Source organism: Aquarana catesbeiana, linkage group LG11 (genome assembly GCF_042186555.1).
Source record: "Aquarana catesbeiana isolate 2022-GZ linkage group LG11, ASM4218655v1, whole genome shotgun sequence".
NCBI lineage: Eukaryota > Metazoa > Chordata > Amphibia > Anura > Ranidae > Aquarana > Aquarana catesbeiana.
This window is the reverse complement of record NC_133334.1, coordinates 27,880,791-27,896,497: the sequence shown is the minus strand read 5'-3', so window position 1 is coordinate 27,896,497 and position 15,707 is coordinate 27,880,791. Positions and strand designations below refer to the sequence as shown.

Genomic DNA, 15,707 nt, shown 5'->3' with positions numbered 1-15,707 from the left:
CACCAAGCACTTCATAAATCTACTAGCTTATCATACTATCGGGTTTAATGCTTAGAGTAAGCATAAGTATACTTCACTAGCTCCCGACTTGTTTTCAGGAAAGCCATATTGAAAACAGACTTTGCATAAAAATGCAAGGTCTGCTTTACTGACAACCTATAACCCATAGAATACAAAATGCTTAAAAAAGGCTAACAAGAAAAAAGATTTGGGAAGTGCTGGCATCGGCACCTTGCAAATGTCCATTCTAGCCGCGTATCAAGTGCCCAGCTTTCCTAAGAGGCAGCAAAGAGGCATAGTTACATAGGTAGTCTGGTTGAAAAAAGGCACAAGTCCATCTGGTTCAACCAATCAAAAGGGAAATAAAAATGAATTTATGATTCTATATACACAATTGCATAACCGCAGTTGATCCAGAGGAAGGCAAAAAAAACCCCAGCAAAGCATGATCAGAAAGTAGATGGGGCCAAGGTAATTTTTTTTTTTTTAAAGGGAAGCTTTATTTTTTTGCCAGCCTATTTGAGTGTTTTTCATTTGGAGGGAAGGGTGAGCTGTCAGTAAAGAGTACCTTACATTTGCTTTAAAGTGGATCTTCAGATTCACAGAATCATTCAGATTAAAGTTCTCTCCTCTCCATCCCTTCTCCCCTCTTCTACACAAATAGTGCATTTATTTTTATTTATATACTTTTTATTTTAGTAAAAAAATTCTGGTTCTCCCTCCCATGCACGTCACTTGCCTATGCTTGTAGTGCCTCTAGGATATGAATGTCACATATCCTGGGAGGAATAGTCCTCCACTGACAGAGGAAGGGGGGGGGGGCCTAGCAGCTGAACCCAGAGGAGCAGGCGGCCTCCTGGTGATGTCACAGAAGAAATGGAGGCGCAGGACCTAAATGGTGGCAGGAGAGAAGAGGATTCTGCAGGACGACACTGGATCCGCTCGGTGGGTGAGTATCTTAAAGTGTTACTAAACCAACAACAGTAAAATCAGTCTGTATATGCAGTAAAGTATGCTTGTTATACTCACCGTGGAACCTAAAGGGTTAATCGTTAGCATTCTGCAAAAAGTCTGTTTGATCCGTTCTTCTCTGATCCTCCCCTTTTTCCACTGTCCCCAATCCATCTCTTGATAGAACAGAGCCTTGGGAGCACTCTGCACGTGCGAAGTGTGGTGTGTATTGCTAGAGAGTTTTTTTTTCCTTGGGAGGGTGCATGTGATCGGCACAGGGCCAATCAGCACTATCCAGACAGAGGGTCAGGGGTCCTGCAGCCTCATAGGACAGTCGGAGGAGAACGAAAACTCCCCCCACAAGCTGTAACCATACACTGATAGAAATCATAAGACTGCTATATACTGCTAATGAGAAAAGGTACCATATATACTCGAGTATAGGCCGACCCAAATATAAACCGAGGCACCGCATTTTACCACAAAAAAATGGGAAAATTTATTGACTTGAGTATAAGCCTAGGGTGGGAAAATGCAACAGCTACTGGGTAGACAATGCTCATCTGCAGCCTCACTGTGCCCTTTTGCAGCCTCATTGTGCCCATTTGTAGCCTCACTGTGCCCATTTGCAGCCTCATTGTGCCCATTTGCAGCCTCACTGGGCCCATCTGCAGCCACATTGTGCCCATTTGTAGCCTCACTGTGCCCATTTGCAGCCTCACTGTGCCCATCTGCAGCCACATTGTGCCCATTTGTAGCCTCACTGTGCCCATTTGCAGCCTCATTGTGCCAATTTGTAGCCTCACTGTGCCCATTTGCAGCCTCACTGTGCCCATCTGCAGCCACATTGTGCCCATTTGTAGCCTCACTGTGCCCCTTTGCAGCCTCATTGTGCCCATTTGCAGCCTCACTGTGCCCATTTGCAGGCTCATTGTGCCCATCTACAGCCATACCTTTGATAACTAAAACAGCGGGTGTCTCCCGCTGTGTTATGCAGTCTATTCGGCGGCCGTCCATTGTAACAAAGCCCCGCCTCCCCCTCGTCCGTGACAGACAGAACACTGATACAGTTTCCCAGCATTGTATCAGTGTTCCTCTATCACGGACCAGGAGGAGGCGAGGCTTTGTTACAATGGACGGCCACCAAATAGACTGCATAACACAGCAGGAGACACCCACTGTTTTAGTAATCAAAGGTATGGCTGCTGTTCGGCTCACTTGAGTATAAGCTGAGGGGGGTTTTCAGCCTAAAAAATGGGCTGAAAAATTTGGCTTATACTCGAGTATATCGGTATTTAGCAGTTTATATTTACTAAAATAATTGCATTTCCATCTTCTGTGTACTGTGGAAGATCAGATACAGTGAATGCCGGGTCCTGGGTTTAGTAACGCTTTAACTATGCAGGACCCACAACCAGGTAAGCAGGGGTTAAAAAAATGGAGAGAGAGGTGAAGATCCGTTTTAAGTAGTTAGAGAAGGCCAAAAAGTAGTGTTATTAGAAAGAGTATCATAGTGGCAACCTACATCCTTCTCTCATAAAACGTTTCCTTGAAACTGGATGTATAGATTTACTGCAACTTACCGCTCTTTTTTTAACTGTATGTGAAACATTATAGCAGTATATGAATTGGAATGGCAAATCCTAGTGAATCTCTAATCTTGTTATTATGAACACAGTTATAAATATTCTATAGATATACAATGTTATAATTGCAACATTGGTATTTCTATGTTTTTAGAACCAATGCCAGTAAAAAGCTTGTGGGGCTCTTTTTCTTCCGCTGACTCCATTTCTCTATTTTGGACCAAACCGGATGGATATCAGAGTACTTACAGCTACAGAGTGCAGACAAATATCACATCACCATCTACACTGATCAGTAATATAAAAGTGACCAATGAAACAGCTACAATACCAAACCTGACACCAGGAGAGACCTATTCATTCACCGTATTCACAACAGCCGCTGATAATGTCACAAAATCTGACCCCGTGTCACTGCCTACCTTCACATGTAAGTTACTTTCTGACTGTAGAACCTATTTTATAATGTTATTAATGTTTAGGGCTTTTCTACAGCGGGATCACTAGGGGGGTGCAGTTCCAGCACCTCCAGCACTGAATGTGCACTATATTACCAAAATTATTGGGACGCCTGCCTTTACACGCACATGAACTTTAATGGCATCCCAGTCAGTCCGTAGGGTTCAATATTGAGTTGGCCCACCCTTTGCAGCTGTAACAGCTTCAATTTTTCTGGGAAGGCCGTCCACAAGGTTGAGGAGTGTGTCTATGGGAAGGTTTGACCATTCTTCCAGAAGTGCATTTGTGAGGTCAGGCACTGATGTTGGACGCGAAGGCCTGGCTCGCAGTCTCTGCTCTAATTCATCCCAAAGGTGTTCTATCGGGTTAAGGTCAGTTCCTCCACCCCAAACTTGCTCATCCATATCTTTATGGATCTTGCTTTGTGCACTGGTCCAAATCATTTGGTAGAGAGGGGATTATGGTGTGGGGTTGTTTTTTCAGGGGTTGGGCTTGGCCCCTTAGTTCCAGTGAAGGGAACTCTTAAGGCATCAGCATACCAAGACATTTTGAACAATTTCATGCTCCCAACTTTGTGGGAATGGTTTGGGGATGTCCCCTTCCTGTTCCAACAAGGCCGCGCACCAGTGCTCAAAGCAAGGTCCATAAAGACATGGATAAATGAGTTTGGGGTGGAGGGACTTGACTGGCCCGCACAGAGTCCTGCCCCCCACCCCAATAGAACACCTTTGGGATAAATTAAAGAGGAGACTGTGAGCCAGGCCTTCTTGTACAACATCAGTGCCTGACCTCACAAATGCGCTTCTGTAAGAATGGTCACACATTCCCATAGACACACTCCTAAACCTTGTGGACAGCTTTCCCAGAAGAGTTGGAGCTGTTATAGTCCTGACCTCAACCCAATAGAACACCTTTGGGATGAATTAGATCGGAGACAGCGAGCCAGTCCTTCTTGCCCAACATCAATGCCTGACCTCACAAATGCTCTTCTGGAAGAATGGTCAAACATTCCCATAGACACACTCCTAAACCTTGTGGACAGCCTTCCCAGAAGAGTTGAAGCTGTTATAGTCCTGACCTCAACCCGATAGAACACCTTTGGAATGAATTAGATCGGAGACAACGAGCTAGGCCTTCCCATCCACAAATGCCCATCTGACTGTTGAATGAGAAGGGCAGGGATGGGTCACTGGTTGGTAGGACACTGGCGGGTGCTGGATCCATGACAACAAGCATCCCTGAGCTTGAGCTATCATGTTTAGCAGTGGTAGGAATACTGCTGCCAAATGTTTCATTTTCTGAGGGAACTGGTGGTCTGGGGTATAAAATAAGGTGTAAAAAAAAAATGCACTAAATACCACAAAATTAAAATAAAAATAACGCAGGTGATAATTAATGCACTTTGTTACAGAATTGCCTGCTTCTGAGATAACTAGTGCTTGAGGTTTTTTTTTTTTTTAATGCAAAACTTCAAACCATATTTACCTCTTGGTGAGTTGACCCACCCGGAGAAGATTCATTTTGTTCTGTAAAGCAGAATATCGAACATATGCACAACAAGGGATTTAAGTGAGTATTTTGGGCTGTTAGATTTTTTTTTAAGTAACCCGTTGAGTAGTTTGGGTTGCGGGGCTACGCCTAGTTATGCAATAATGAGCTGGGAAGAAATCTAAAGGATGTGGCAAGTGACCAGAATGCAGATCAGTTTGTCATGGCAAATCCATGTTATGCGACACAGAACATTACAAGTGGTGTTAGCCTAATGCCGCGTACACACGAGCGGACTTTCCGGCGGAATAGGTCCGACGGTCTTTCTGACGGACTTTCTGACTAGGTCCGACGGACTTTCCGAACCAACGGACTTGGCCACACACGATAGGACTAAGTCCTTCATAAGTCCGTTCGGTTTGAATGTGATGACGTAAACGGGACTAAAAAAGGAAGTTCAATACCCAGTAGCCAATAGCTTCCCTTGCGTCGTATTTGGTCCGTCGGACCAGCACACAGACGAACAGTTTTCCCAATTTTAGTCCGTCGGACTTTGAGTCCGTCAGACAGATTTGAAATAAGTTCTATTTCTAGGTCCGTCGGATTTTTATCCCGAAAAGCTATCGAACTAGCCCACACACACTATCGGATTGTCCGCCGGACTAATCCCGTCGGACCTAGTCCGCCGGAAAGTCCGCTCGTGTGTACGCGGCATAATATAGACTGAATGCAAGGCCAGACTGCCCACTCCAATCAATATCCACTGACACCAGGGGAGAAGAGGGCTAGGAGGCAGGGAAGCTTTTGCCTCCCAGAACTAGTAATAATGAGATATGCCAGGCTGGTGTCCCCAAGTGGAGATACCGTACTTCATCATTCAAGCACCAATCAGATTTGGACCCTCAGTCAGTAACACATGCTGGCCATTATATAGCAACCACAGTGTCTTCCAGCGCCAATGTTCTTGTGGCTATGGGATGTCACCAAAGCCTCAAATGAACCTGATGCAGGAAGATGATGGTGTGACCATGCATTGAACAATAATGAATCTGCAGCCTCCAGACCCCCTCTCTGAACCAGTGTTAATTTTGACATCTTTCGATTTCGTTTTAATTATAGTCTTTTGACTAAAATGCTATTTTAGTTTTAGTCGTATTTTAGTCATGTGAGTTGTTTTCGTTTTAGTCTTATTTTAGTCGACTAAAATCTCCAGTACATTTTAGTCGACTAAAATTGAATGTGTTTAGTTAAATTTTAATGCATTTTTTTTTTAGAACTGCCAAACATGATAAATTCCTGGATTAAAAATCTAATACCATGTTTATTATTTATGGTATTAAAGTGATTGTAAAGCTTCGTTTTTTTTTTTGTTTCTTAAATAACAAACATGTCATACTTACCTCCACTGTGCAGCTCGTTTTGCACAGAGTGACCCCGAACATCCTCTTCTGGGGTCCCTCGGAGGCTCTCGCGGCTCCTCCCCGCATTAGATAACCCCCCAGAAGAAGTGCTCTCCCGAGGGGGTTACCTTGCGGGCGCGCTCCCAAGTCATTCATTCGTCGTCCATAGAAGCTGAATGTATGACTCGGCCCCGCTCCACGGCGCCCGGGTCATTGTATTTGATTGACAGCAGCGGGAGCCAATGGCTGAGCTGCTATCAATCTATCCGATCAAAGCCGGGACTCCATGGAGAGAAAGACGGCGCGTCTCCTCTGAAGAAGATAAAGGGGCTCAGGTAAGTAAAACGGGGGGGGGGGGGGGCTGGTCACTGCCAGGTGTTTTTTCACCTTAATGCATAGGATGCATTAAGGTGAAAAAACAAGTCTGTAGTCTGAACATGCACTACAGACACAGATTTAGCCACTGTGATATAAATTCAATTTAGTTTTAGTCATAGTCTTTTGACTAAAATGTCATTTTAGTTCTAATCCTATTTTAGTCATCTGATTTGTTTTAGTTTTACAAATCAAATTAATAGTGAAGCACCACATAAGAAAGGTGAACAAATGTCCATGGGCACAGTCCAATATGGAAAGAGACAGTCTCCGTGAAATAGGTGCTTGATGTCAGACAAACGGTGTAAAAGATGAGTCCAGCCCAACCACCACAGACAAATCAAGCCTCTCACCTCATATATTCGACCTGAAAAGGTCACACAGCATTTATCATTGCCTGGAACACAGAACCCCAGCGATCGAACATTGAATAAAAAGCTCCACCGGATGTATATGGAAGAAATAAAAAAGGATCTAGTGCTCTCCGTATGTACAATTTTATAAGAAAAAGGATTAAAAATCACTTACATAAAAGGCACTTGAGCCAAGTGCAAACGTCATGGCATGTCATGTAAAAACCGGCATTTAAACCACAAAGATGGCAGCGGGTGCCGTCACACATGGCTCCTCCCCCCATGCGCTTGAAGGATCGGAGCCACGTAGCAGCTACGTGGCTCCAATCCCGCTGAAGAAGTCCCGCCCACGGACGTAACGCGTACGCGGCCATCTTTGTCTTTTGAATGTCAGTTTTTACATGACATTCCATTATGTTGCTTTAAATAGTTGTAGTTGCTTATTTGAAGTCCATTTAATGCTACATAACAATCTGAAACTATCCTTTCCACATTGTGACAATGCTGCTGCAAGATTTACCTGTAGAACAATTAGCTTTGTCACCCTGATAAAGGAAATGGGAAAATAAGGGATCTGCTGATAGGAACAACAGGTAATAATGCAATATGACAGCTGGGACTTGGAAAAACAAAATCTACAATGTTGCTCTTAGTGACAGACTGCATCATATACTGTATGTCATTTTTACCTTTGGGCCACATTTTACATTTACCTGCAAATGGAGACATTTTACTTATACTGATTTATTTTTCAGGGCCTTCTTTTCAGATCCCAGGCAGCGTGCAGATTGTTCGCTCACCCTCGGGGGATGCTATGGACATCACCTTCCAAGGTTTTGACACTACAAATGGACCCATAGTGGCTTATGCCGTCATCATGACAACTGATTTAAGTGGTAGGAACAGCAAACATTGTAGACTTTTATTGACTATTAGCATAGCTGGTAAACTGAATGTATGCATTTTAAATGTTTGCATATACAGTGCCTTGAAAAAGTATTCATACCCCCATTGAAATTTCCCACATTTTGTCATGTTACAACCAAAAATGTAAATGTATTTTATTGGGCTTTTATGTGATAGACCAACACAAAGTGGCACATAATTGTGAAGTGGAAGGAAAATTATAACATTTTTTACAAATAAATATGTGAAAAGTGTGGGGGGGCATTTGTATTCAGCCCCCTTTACTTGGATACCCCCAACTAAAATCTAGTGGAACCATTTGCCTTCAGAAGTCAACTAATTAGCAAATAGAGTCCACCTGTGTGTAATATAGTCTCAGTATAAATACAGCTGTTCTGTGAAGCCCTCAGAGGTTTGTTAGAGAACCTTAGTGAACAAACAGCATCATGAAGGCCAAGGAACACACCAGACAGGTCAGGGATAAAGTTGTGGAGAATATAAAGCAGGGTTAGGTTATAAAAAAAACATATCCTAAGCTTTAAACATCTCACGGAGCTCTGTTCAATCCATCATCCGAAAATGGAAAGAATATTGGACAACTGCAAACCTACCAAGACATGGCCGTCCACCTAAACTGACAGGTCGGGCAAGGAGAGCATTCATCAGAGGAGCAGCCAAGAGGTCCATGGTAACTCTGGAGGAGCTGCAGAGATCCACAGCTCAGGTGGGAGAATCTGTCCACAGGACAACTATTAGTCGTGTTCTCCACAAATCTGACCTTTATGGAAGAGTGACAAGAAGAAAGACATTGTTGAAAGAAAGCCATAAGAAGTCCAGTTTGCAGTCCGCGAGAAGTCATGTGGGGGACACAGCAAACATGTAGAAGAAGGTGCTCTGGTCAGATGATACCAAAATTTAACTTTTTGGCCTAAAAGCAAAACACTATGTGTGGCAGAAAACTAACACTGCACATCACCCTGAACACACCATCCCCACCATGAAACCTGGTGGTGGTAGCGTCATGTTGTGGGGATGCTTCTCTTCAGCAGGGACAGGGAAGCTGGTCAGAGCTGATGGGAAGATGGATGGAGCCAAATACAGGACAATCTTAGAAGAAAACTTGTTAAAGTCTGCAAAAGACTTGAGACTGGGGCGGAGGTTCACCTTCCAGCAGGACAACGACCCTAAACATACAGCCAGAGCTACAATGGAATGGTTTAGATCAAAGAATATTCATGTGTTAGAATGGCCCAGTCAAAGTCCAGACCTAAATCCAATAGAGAATCTGTGGCAAGACTTGAAAATTGCTGTTCACAGACGCTCTCCATCCAATCTGACAGAACTTGAGATATTTTTCAAAGATGAATGGGCAAAAATGTCCTTCTTCTTAGATGTGCAAAGCTGGTAGAGACATCCCCAAAAAAGACTTGCAGCAAAAGGCGGTTCTACAAAGTTTTGACTCAGGAGGGCGCTATACAAATGCCCCCCACACTTTTCACATATTTATTTGTAAAAAAATGTGAAAACCATTTATCATTTTCCTTCCACTTCACAATTATGTGCCACTTTGTGTTGGTCTATCACATAAAATCCCAATAAAGAACATTTAAATTTTTGGTTGTAACATGACAAAATATGGAAAATTTCATGGGGTATGAATACTTTTTCAAGGCACTGTATATATATCATTGTACTAACAGGCTATAAAAACCTATTTACAAAAAAATAACAAGTTCATAACCTTGAGTCCTTTGAAATGTTTGGTAAATGTATTTACTAAAGAGCACACCTCAGCCTTACTAAAAATAGCCTGTTTGAAAGTATAACATACTTGCAGCCAGTACGTACATTTACTTGTGTGTGTGTATATATATATATATATATGTATATACAGTGGCCAGTGCCATGTAAAGACTGGCCCAGAGAAAATCAACGGAGGTGCTGCAGGACTGTCTTGAGTAGTCCCCAGAATGAGTTAACTGTAACTGTAAATGTTAGTTTTTACTTGACTTAAGATCAAGGGTCAGGTGGTAGGAAGGAGCCACAGAAGTAGGAGCTGCTGGGAGCTCTTTTCGGAAGATCGACAAGAGAGGAAAGTGGTCCAAAGCTCATCAGTGGAATTCAACCTGGAAGAAAAGAAAGCAGTGAGTCATTTTGTGATGAGCCTGGATGCCTTAATATTGCAGGTCAAAGCAGCTGTGGAACAGTTAGGGCCACAATGGTTTTAAGAGCAGCTGTCCACCATTTTGGGGGTTTTAGGAAGGTCTTAACATCACCTTAGTCTTTCTCGCTCCCCCAAGGTCTGGTGTGAATTTGGGAGCCCCATTAAGACCCTCCAGCATTCTTCTGTGAGCTCATGATGATGTCCCTTCAGGGGACCAGTCAATGACAGCCTGGACTAACAGGAAGTGGCCTGAAGGACACATAGGTGGTATGATCAGGGGGTGGGATGTAGGAAAAGGATCTATACTAATTTGTCAACCTCCTCAAAGCCCCAAAGTAGAAAGGATGAAAAAGTGAGTCTAGACCAAAAGAGAAGCTATAGAAAGTCCAATTTACGCTACATCATTTAAACTGATTAGTATTGCATTTTTTGAGGGATAGGGTTGCTTAAAGCGGACCTTCAGTCATTTTTTCATCTTTCCATCTATTAAATCTTCTGCCCTTTTTGTTGTTTTAACTTTGGATAGTAAAACATTTTTTTTCTGCCAGTAAATACCTTATACAGCCCACTTCCTGTTTCTTGTCTGGTAAAAAGCCTAGGCTTGTGACATCATGCACAGCTCTCTCTCTCTCTCTCACTCTGGTGAGAGTTTGCCAGGAATGGGGGATGAGCCATAAGAGGGCCAATGAGAGCTGCAGAGCTGGAGGTGTGTCTCTGTGTATCTGTGTAAATCCAGGAAGTGAACAGACAGCAGCTTCAGCTGCTCACAGTTAAAATGGCTGCAGCCAGACTCAGTGGAGGGAGATTTCTGCAGCATATTTGACAAGTACAGAATCGCAGTGTATATAAAATAATATGCAAAGTGTTTGGAGGGAAGCTTCAGAATGGCAAAGATGTTTTTATTACAAATTATGTGAGCAGACTGCAGTTCCTCTTTAAGTCTAATTTGCTTTAACTGTTGTTGAGATGTAATGTTAGCCACAAAGGGAGTACACTGGTTTCAGTGGGGTTGGTTTACTGAATAGGCTGTTCACTTTGCGGGTGAAGTTGCACTTTACAAGGAAGATTTCCCCAGAGCTTGGAGAATGTTGTAAAACTTAACTTTGCAAAAAATACCCAATCACATGTAAGGGAATTAAAAAAACAGCATTGTTACTTTCACATGAATGGATAAAGTTGAAGTTCTGCTAACTTCCATCATCCATTCATGTGCAAGCAAATTAGCTCTTTTTTTATTTCCTTGTCTGTGATTGGATATTTGTTGCAAAGTTAGGTTGTACCACATTCTCTTGCAAAATGTAGCTCCCCTTGCAAAATGAACAGCCGATTTCCTAGTAAAGTAAATCAGCCCCAATGAGTCAATTGACTTTGTATTGTGAGAAGGATTAGTAGAGCACAACTGTTATTTCGCACTGAGCAGCAGAAAGCAGAACCAGGATATGTACTGAACCAACATGGCTGTCTTCCTGTGCATATATAGTTACAAACTATGCCTAGAAACACTGCTTGATAACATTATTTAGGCAAAAAAAATATTTTTTTAGCAGGAAAAGCATTAAGCATTTGCTTAAAAAAAAGGCAGTTAAAAAGTAAAATAATTTTGGTGTTGAAAGTATTTTGATAAATTTCAAATATATAAAACAAAGTTTTGGTCTTGTTTCCTCTATATAGTAAAATGAAAGAAAAAAAAAAAAAAAACAACGTTGATTTAATATCACTAAAAGTGAGCTCTATCTGTATAAAAAACTAAAATCTATGCCAATAATTTGGGTATAGTGTTGCATGGTCAAGTAATTGTCAGTCAAAGTATCACAGTGAGGAAAACTGCAAAATGGCCTGGGCAGGCAGAAGGGTTTTCTTTTTTTTTAATCAGAAAACGGAAAATTTATATCAAATACTTACCGTAATTTTCCTTTCCTGATGGACTCCATGGCAGCCTACGTATGGGTTAATCCTGCCTCTCATACCTCATAGGACCCCACTCCCATAAATCTTTGCTTCTAGTCAGAGACTGTGTTCCGTAATTTAGCCTACTCCAGCAAATGGGAGGGAACTCCTGCTGCCATGGAGTCCATCAGGAAAGGAAAATTACGGTAAGTATTTGATATAAATTTTCCGTTTTCCTGACAGACTCCATGGCAGCCTACGTATGGGAAATAACTAGCCATACACACCCGGGTGGGTAATTGCTGGATAAAGAAAAAAAGGTTTAATTGGCACCATCAACAGATAATACGTGCAAACCAAAGTTAACCGAAGACAAAGAAGCCGGTTCTACACAATAGTGTGTCATAAAAGTGTTAATTGATGACCATGAGGCCGCTTTACAGATTACATCCGGAGACACATGCCGGGATGCTGCCCACGATGTAGAGACGCTCCTGGTAGAATGAGCGGTTACCGCCTCCGGAGGAGCCAAACCCTTAGACCTGTAAGCCCATTATATAGCCTGAACGATCCATGCTGCGATGGTTCTAGAGGAAGCCCGTGATCCCTTGTTCTTGCCATGAAAGAGAACAAACAGATGATCAGACTGGCGAAAGGAAGCTGTGGCTTATAGGTATTGCTTTAGAATCTCCCCAACATCTAGAGGGTGAACATTAGAGTCCTCAGTAGATCTGAAAGTAGGGAGGACAATCTCCTGATTTTCATGGAAGATGGTTGTTACTTTTGGATTCAATCCTAACATGGGGATCAAGACAACTCGATCTGGGAAGAAGGTAAAGAAAGGTTCTTTGCATCCTAGGGAACCAATTTCGGAAACCCTCTTGGCCGATGTTATGGCCACTAGAAAGACCACTTTGAGAGAAAGCTCTCTAATCGATGATTGATCCATATGCCGTATCTCCTTTTCTGAGAAGAAATCCAAGACGAGAGGAAGATCCCATTTAGAGAATATTGGTCTTTTCTGAGGCCTAAGCCTTATTGCTCCCTTGAAGAACTGCCTAGTAAGGGAGTGTCTGGCCCATGATACGCCTGTGAAGGCTGAGATTGCAGAAACCTTGACCCGCAAGGAACTCACCGATAGGGACAGATCTAGGCCAGTTTGTAGAAAACCTAGAATGTCCTGAATCCTTGGATTACTACAGGAACCATTGGTGGAAATCACATAGTCCGCAAACTTCACCCAAATCCTCTGATAAACTCTGTTGGTGCCCGCTCTTCTGGCATTCAACAATGTAGCAATAGCTGTACTTGGACAACCTAGTGCTTCCAACCTTCTCCTCTCAACCACCAAGCCATCAGATGGAGCTGGGATGGGCAAGGGTGAAGAGACGCTCCCTGCAGCAAGAGATCTGGTCTGGACGGGAGAGGGACCGGCTCTCGGTAACTGAGCTGCATCAGGAGAGGAAACCATGGCCTGTTGGGCCAGAACGGAACAATTGCCAGTACCTCGACATCCTCCCACCTGAGCCTCAAAAGGAAACGAAGAATGACTGGAACTGGGGGAAAGGCATAAGACCTGTGGAACTTCCACTGGTCCGTCAGGGCATCCACTCCGAAGGCTTGGGGACAACGACACCTCGTGTAATATTTCCCCAGCTTGAAATTGCATGGGGATGCGAACAGATCTACTTCCGGCATCATCCCTAGAGACAGGAGCCAATTGAAAACTTCGGTGTGGAGGGACCACTCGTTGTTGTCCAGGGTGACTCTTGAAAGGAAGTCCGCTTGGACATTTTGAATTCCCGGGAGATAAACAGCGGATAGATTTGTTAAGTTCGTCTGGGCCCAGGACATGATCGGGCTTACTTCCCTCAGTAAGGAGAGACTGCGGGTGCCCCCCTGTCTCTTGATGTATGACACTGCGGTCGTGTTGTCCAGTCTCAGGAGGACTGAGGCTCCTGATATCAGATGGAGAAAAGCTTGAAGGGCACGGAAGGCAGCTCGAAGCTCCAGGACATTTGAGACTATCCCTTGGGATGGGAAGTCCCACCTGCCTTGGGCTATCTCCGTCAGACAGAGAGGGCCCCAACCTCTGTTGCTCGCATCCGTTGTCACCGTAATCCAGGAGACAGGTGCTATGGAATGACAATTGAGGAGGTTTTTCCGTTGCAGCCACCAGGGGAGGCCCTCCCGCATGGAGGTGGTTACCCGTACAAGATGGTCTCGAGACTCTGGATCCCATTGCTGGAGAAACCCCTTCTGAAAGGGCCGCATTTTCCATTGCGCCCACCTCACCATGGGGGCTGTGGCTACCATAGTGCCGATTATTTTGAGACACTGAGAGGCTCTGAGGAGAGTTGCTGACAATGCTAGGCGAATTCTCTCTCGATTACCGGAATTTTCTCCAGAGGCAGAGAGATGGTGCTCTCCACTGTGTTGAATAGGGCTCCGAGGAATACTAGAGCCTGTGTCGGAACTAGGTGACTTTTCTCTCGGTTCAATAGCCAACCGAACTCTGTCAGAGTAGATATGACTTGATCCCGATGTGACAACATCTGTTCCCTGTCTTGAGACAGTAGGAGTAGGTCGTCTAAATAATGGTGTAACCGAATGCCTTTGACCCGGATTAGAGCTACCACAGCCAATAAGAGCTTCGAAAACACTCGAGGCGATGTTGTGAGCCCGAATGGGAGACATGTGAATTGGAGATGCCTCTGGCCTACTGCAAATCGGAGATACCTCTGGAATTCCTTTGCGATCGGCACATGAAAGTAGGCGTCTTTCAGGTCTATGGAGACCAGCCAATCTCCTGGTTGTACTGTTTGTCGGATTGTCAGCAGGGTTTCCATCTTGAATTTTTCCTTCTTGATGAAGGACTTTAGATGTGTCAAGTCGATTACTGGTCTCCAAGAGCCATTCTTTTTGAGGACCATGAAAAGGGGGAATAAATCCCAAGAAATCTTTCTTCTGATGGAACTTGAATGGCGGCCCCCTGGGCAATCAGTGAATCTGTATAAGGTAGAAGAATTTGTCTTTTCTCTTCTGAGTGCGGAAGGACCGTAGGCACAAACCGGTGTATGGGTGGATTGATGAAAACCCAAGTGTGACCTGAGGAGACCGTTTTGACGGTCCAGTAATCTTGAATTGAGGCTGCCCAGACGTGCTGATACCGGAATAAACAAGCCCCTACTTGCACCGTCTGGATAGGCGTCGTATCAAAAGGACTTGGAAGTCTCCCGTCCACTTGACGGGGCTGACTTTGAGGATTTTTGGCCGGAAGGCTGGCCTCTCCTCCAGTTTTTTCTAAACTCTCAGCCAGGTCTGTAGCGGCGAGCATCTCTAGCACGCTCTGGCTCTTGTCTAGGTTGAGCTCTTCTTTGGTTCAGGATACGACGGTCCTGGGGTAAGAATCCTGACTTGCCCCCAGTAGCACGGGAGATGGCAGAATCAAGTTTATTTCCAAAGAGTGAGGAGCCCTCAAATGGAATCCTGCACCAAGCTTGTTTAGAGGCAGGGTCTGCAACCCATGGGCGTAACCATAGGGCACGTTTTGCTGTAACTGACGAGAGCATGACACGTGCCACAAGACGAATGATGTCAATGGATGCTTCCCCCAGGAAGACCGATGCCAGCTTCAGCTCATGTACTGGAGAGCTCTTGAATAAATCTTCAGACACATTTCCTAAAGCTGCACCCACATCATCCGTCCAAGACTCCATAGCTTTGGACAAAGCTGCGAGGGCCAGGGCTGGTTTACAAGCCATCCCCGCCGTGACATAAATACGTTTTAAGTCCGTATCAATCTTCCTCTCCAAACCATCCTTGAAAGAGACGTATCCTCTAGAGGGAGCGTAACATGTCTCACCAGCCTCATGAGAGCTGCATCGACAAGGGGAGCTGACTCAAGATGCTTTACTTCATCAGTTCTTGAAAGGATACATCTTTGCTATCTTGGAAATTAAAGAGTTTTTCCTTTCAACCTTACCCCATTCATCCGAGATAATTTCACCCAGTTCACCCAGGAAGGGGAAATTTGGGCAATCCTTTTTAAGATGCTTAAAGTATTTCCTCTGTTTAGAGGGTGCCTCTACTGGTTCTTCCCATCTTAATGCGTCTTTGACCGCTCTGACCAACTGTG

At 44.1% G+C, this 15,707-nt stretch overlaps 1 protein-coding gene across 1 annotated transcript in view; it reads left to right on the top strand.

The window, feature by feature from the left end:
* The first annotated feature begins 2,696 nt into the window (after nt 1–2,696).
* LOC141111675 (uncharacterized) overlaps nt 2,697–15,707 on the top strand; it is a 133,424-nt gene continuing 120,413 nt past the window's right edge. The window contains exons 1-2 of the mRNA XM_073603824.1: nt 2,697–2,967; nt 7,368–7,508. Coding sequence (XP_073459925.1) covers nt 2,697–2,967; nt 7,368–7,508 — 412 coding nt within the window. The remainder of the gene's footprint in view (nt 2,968–7,367; nt 7,509–15,707) is intronic.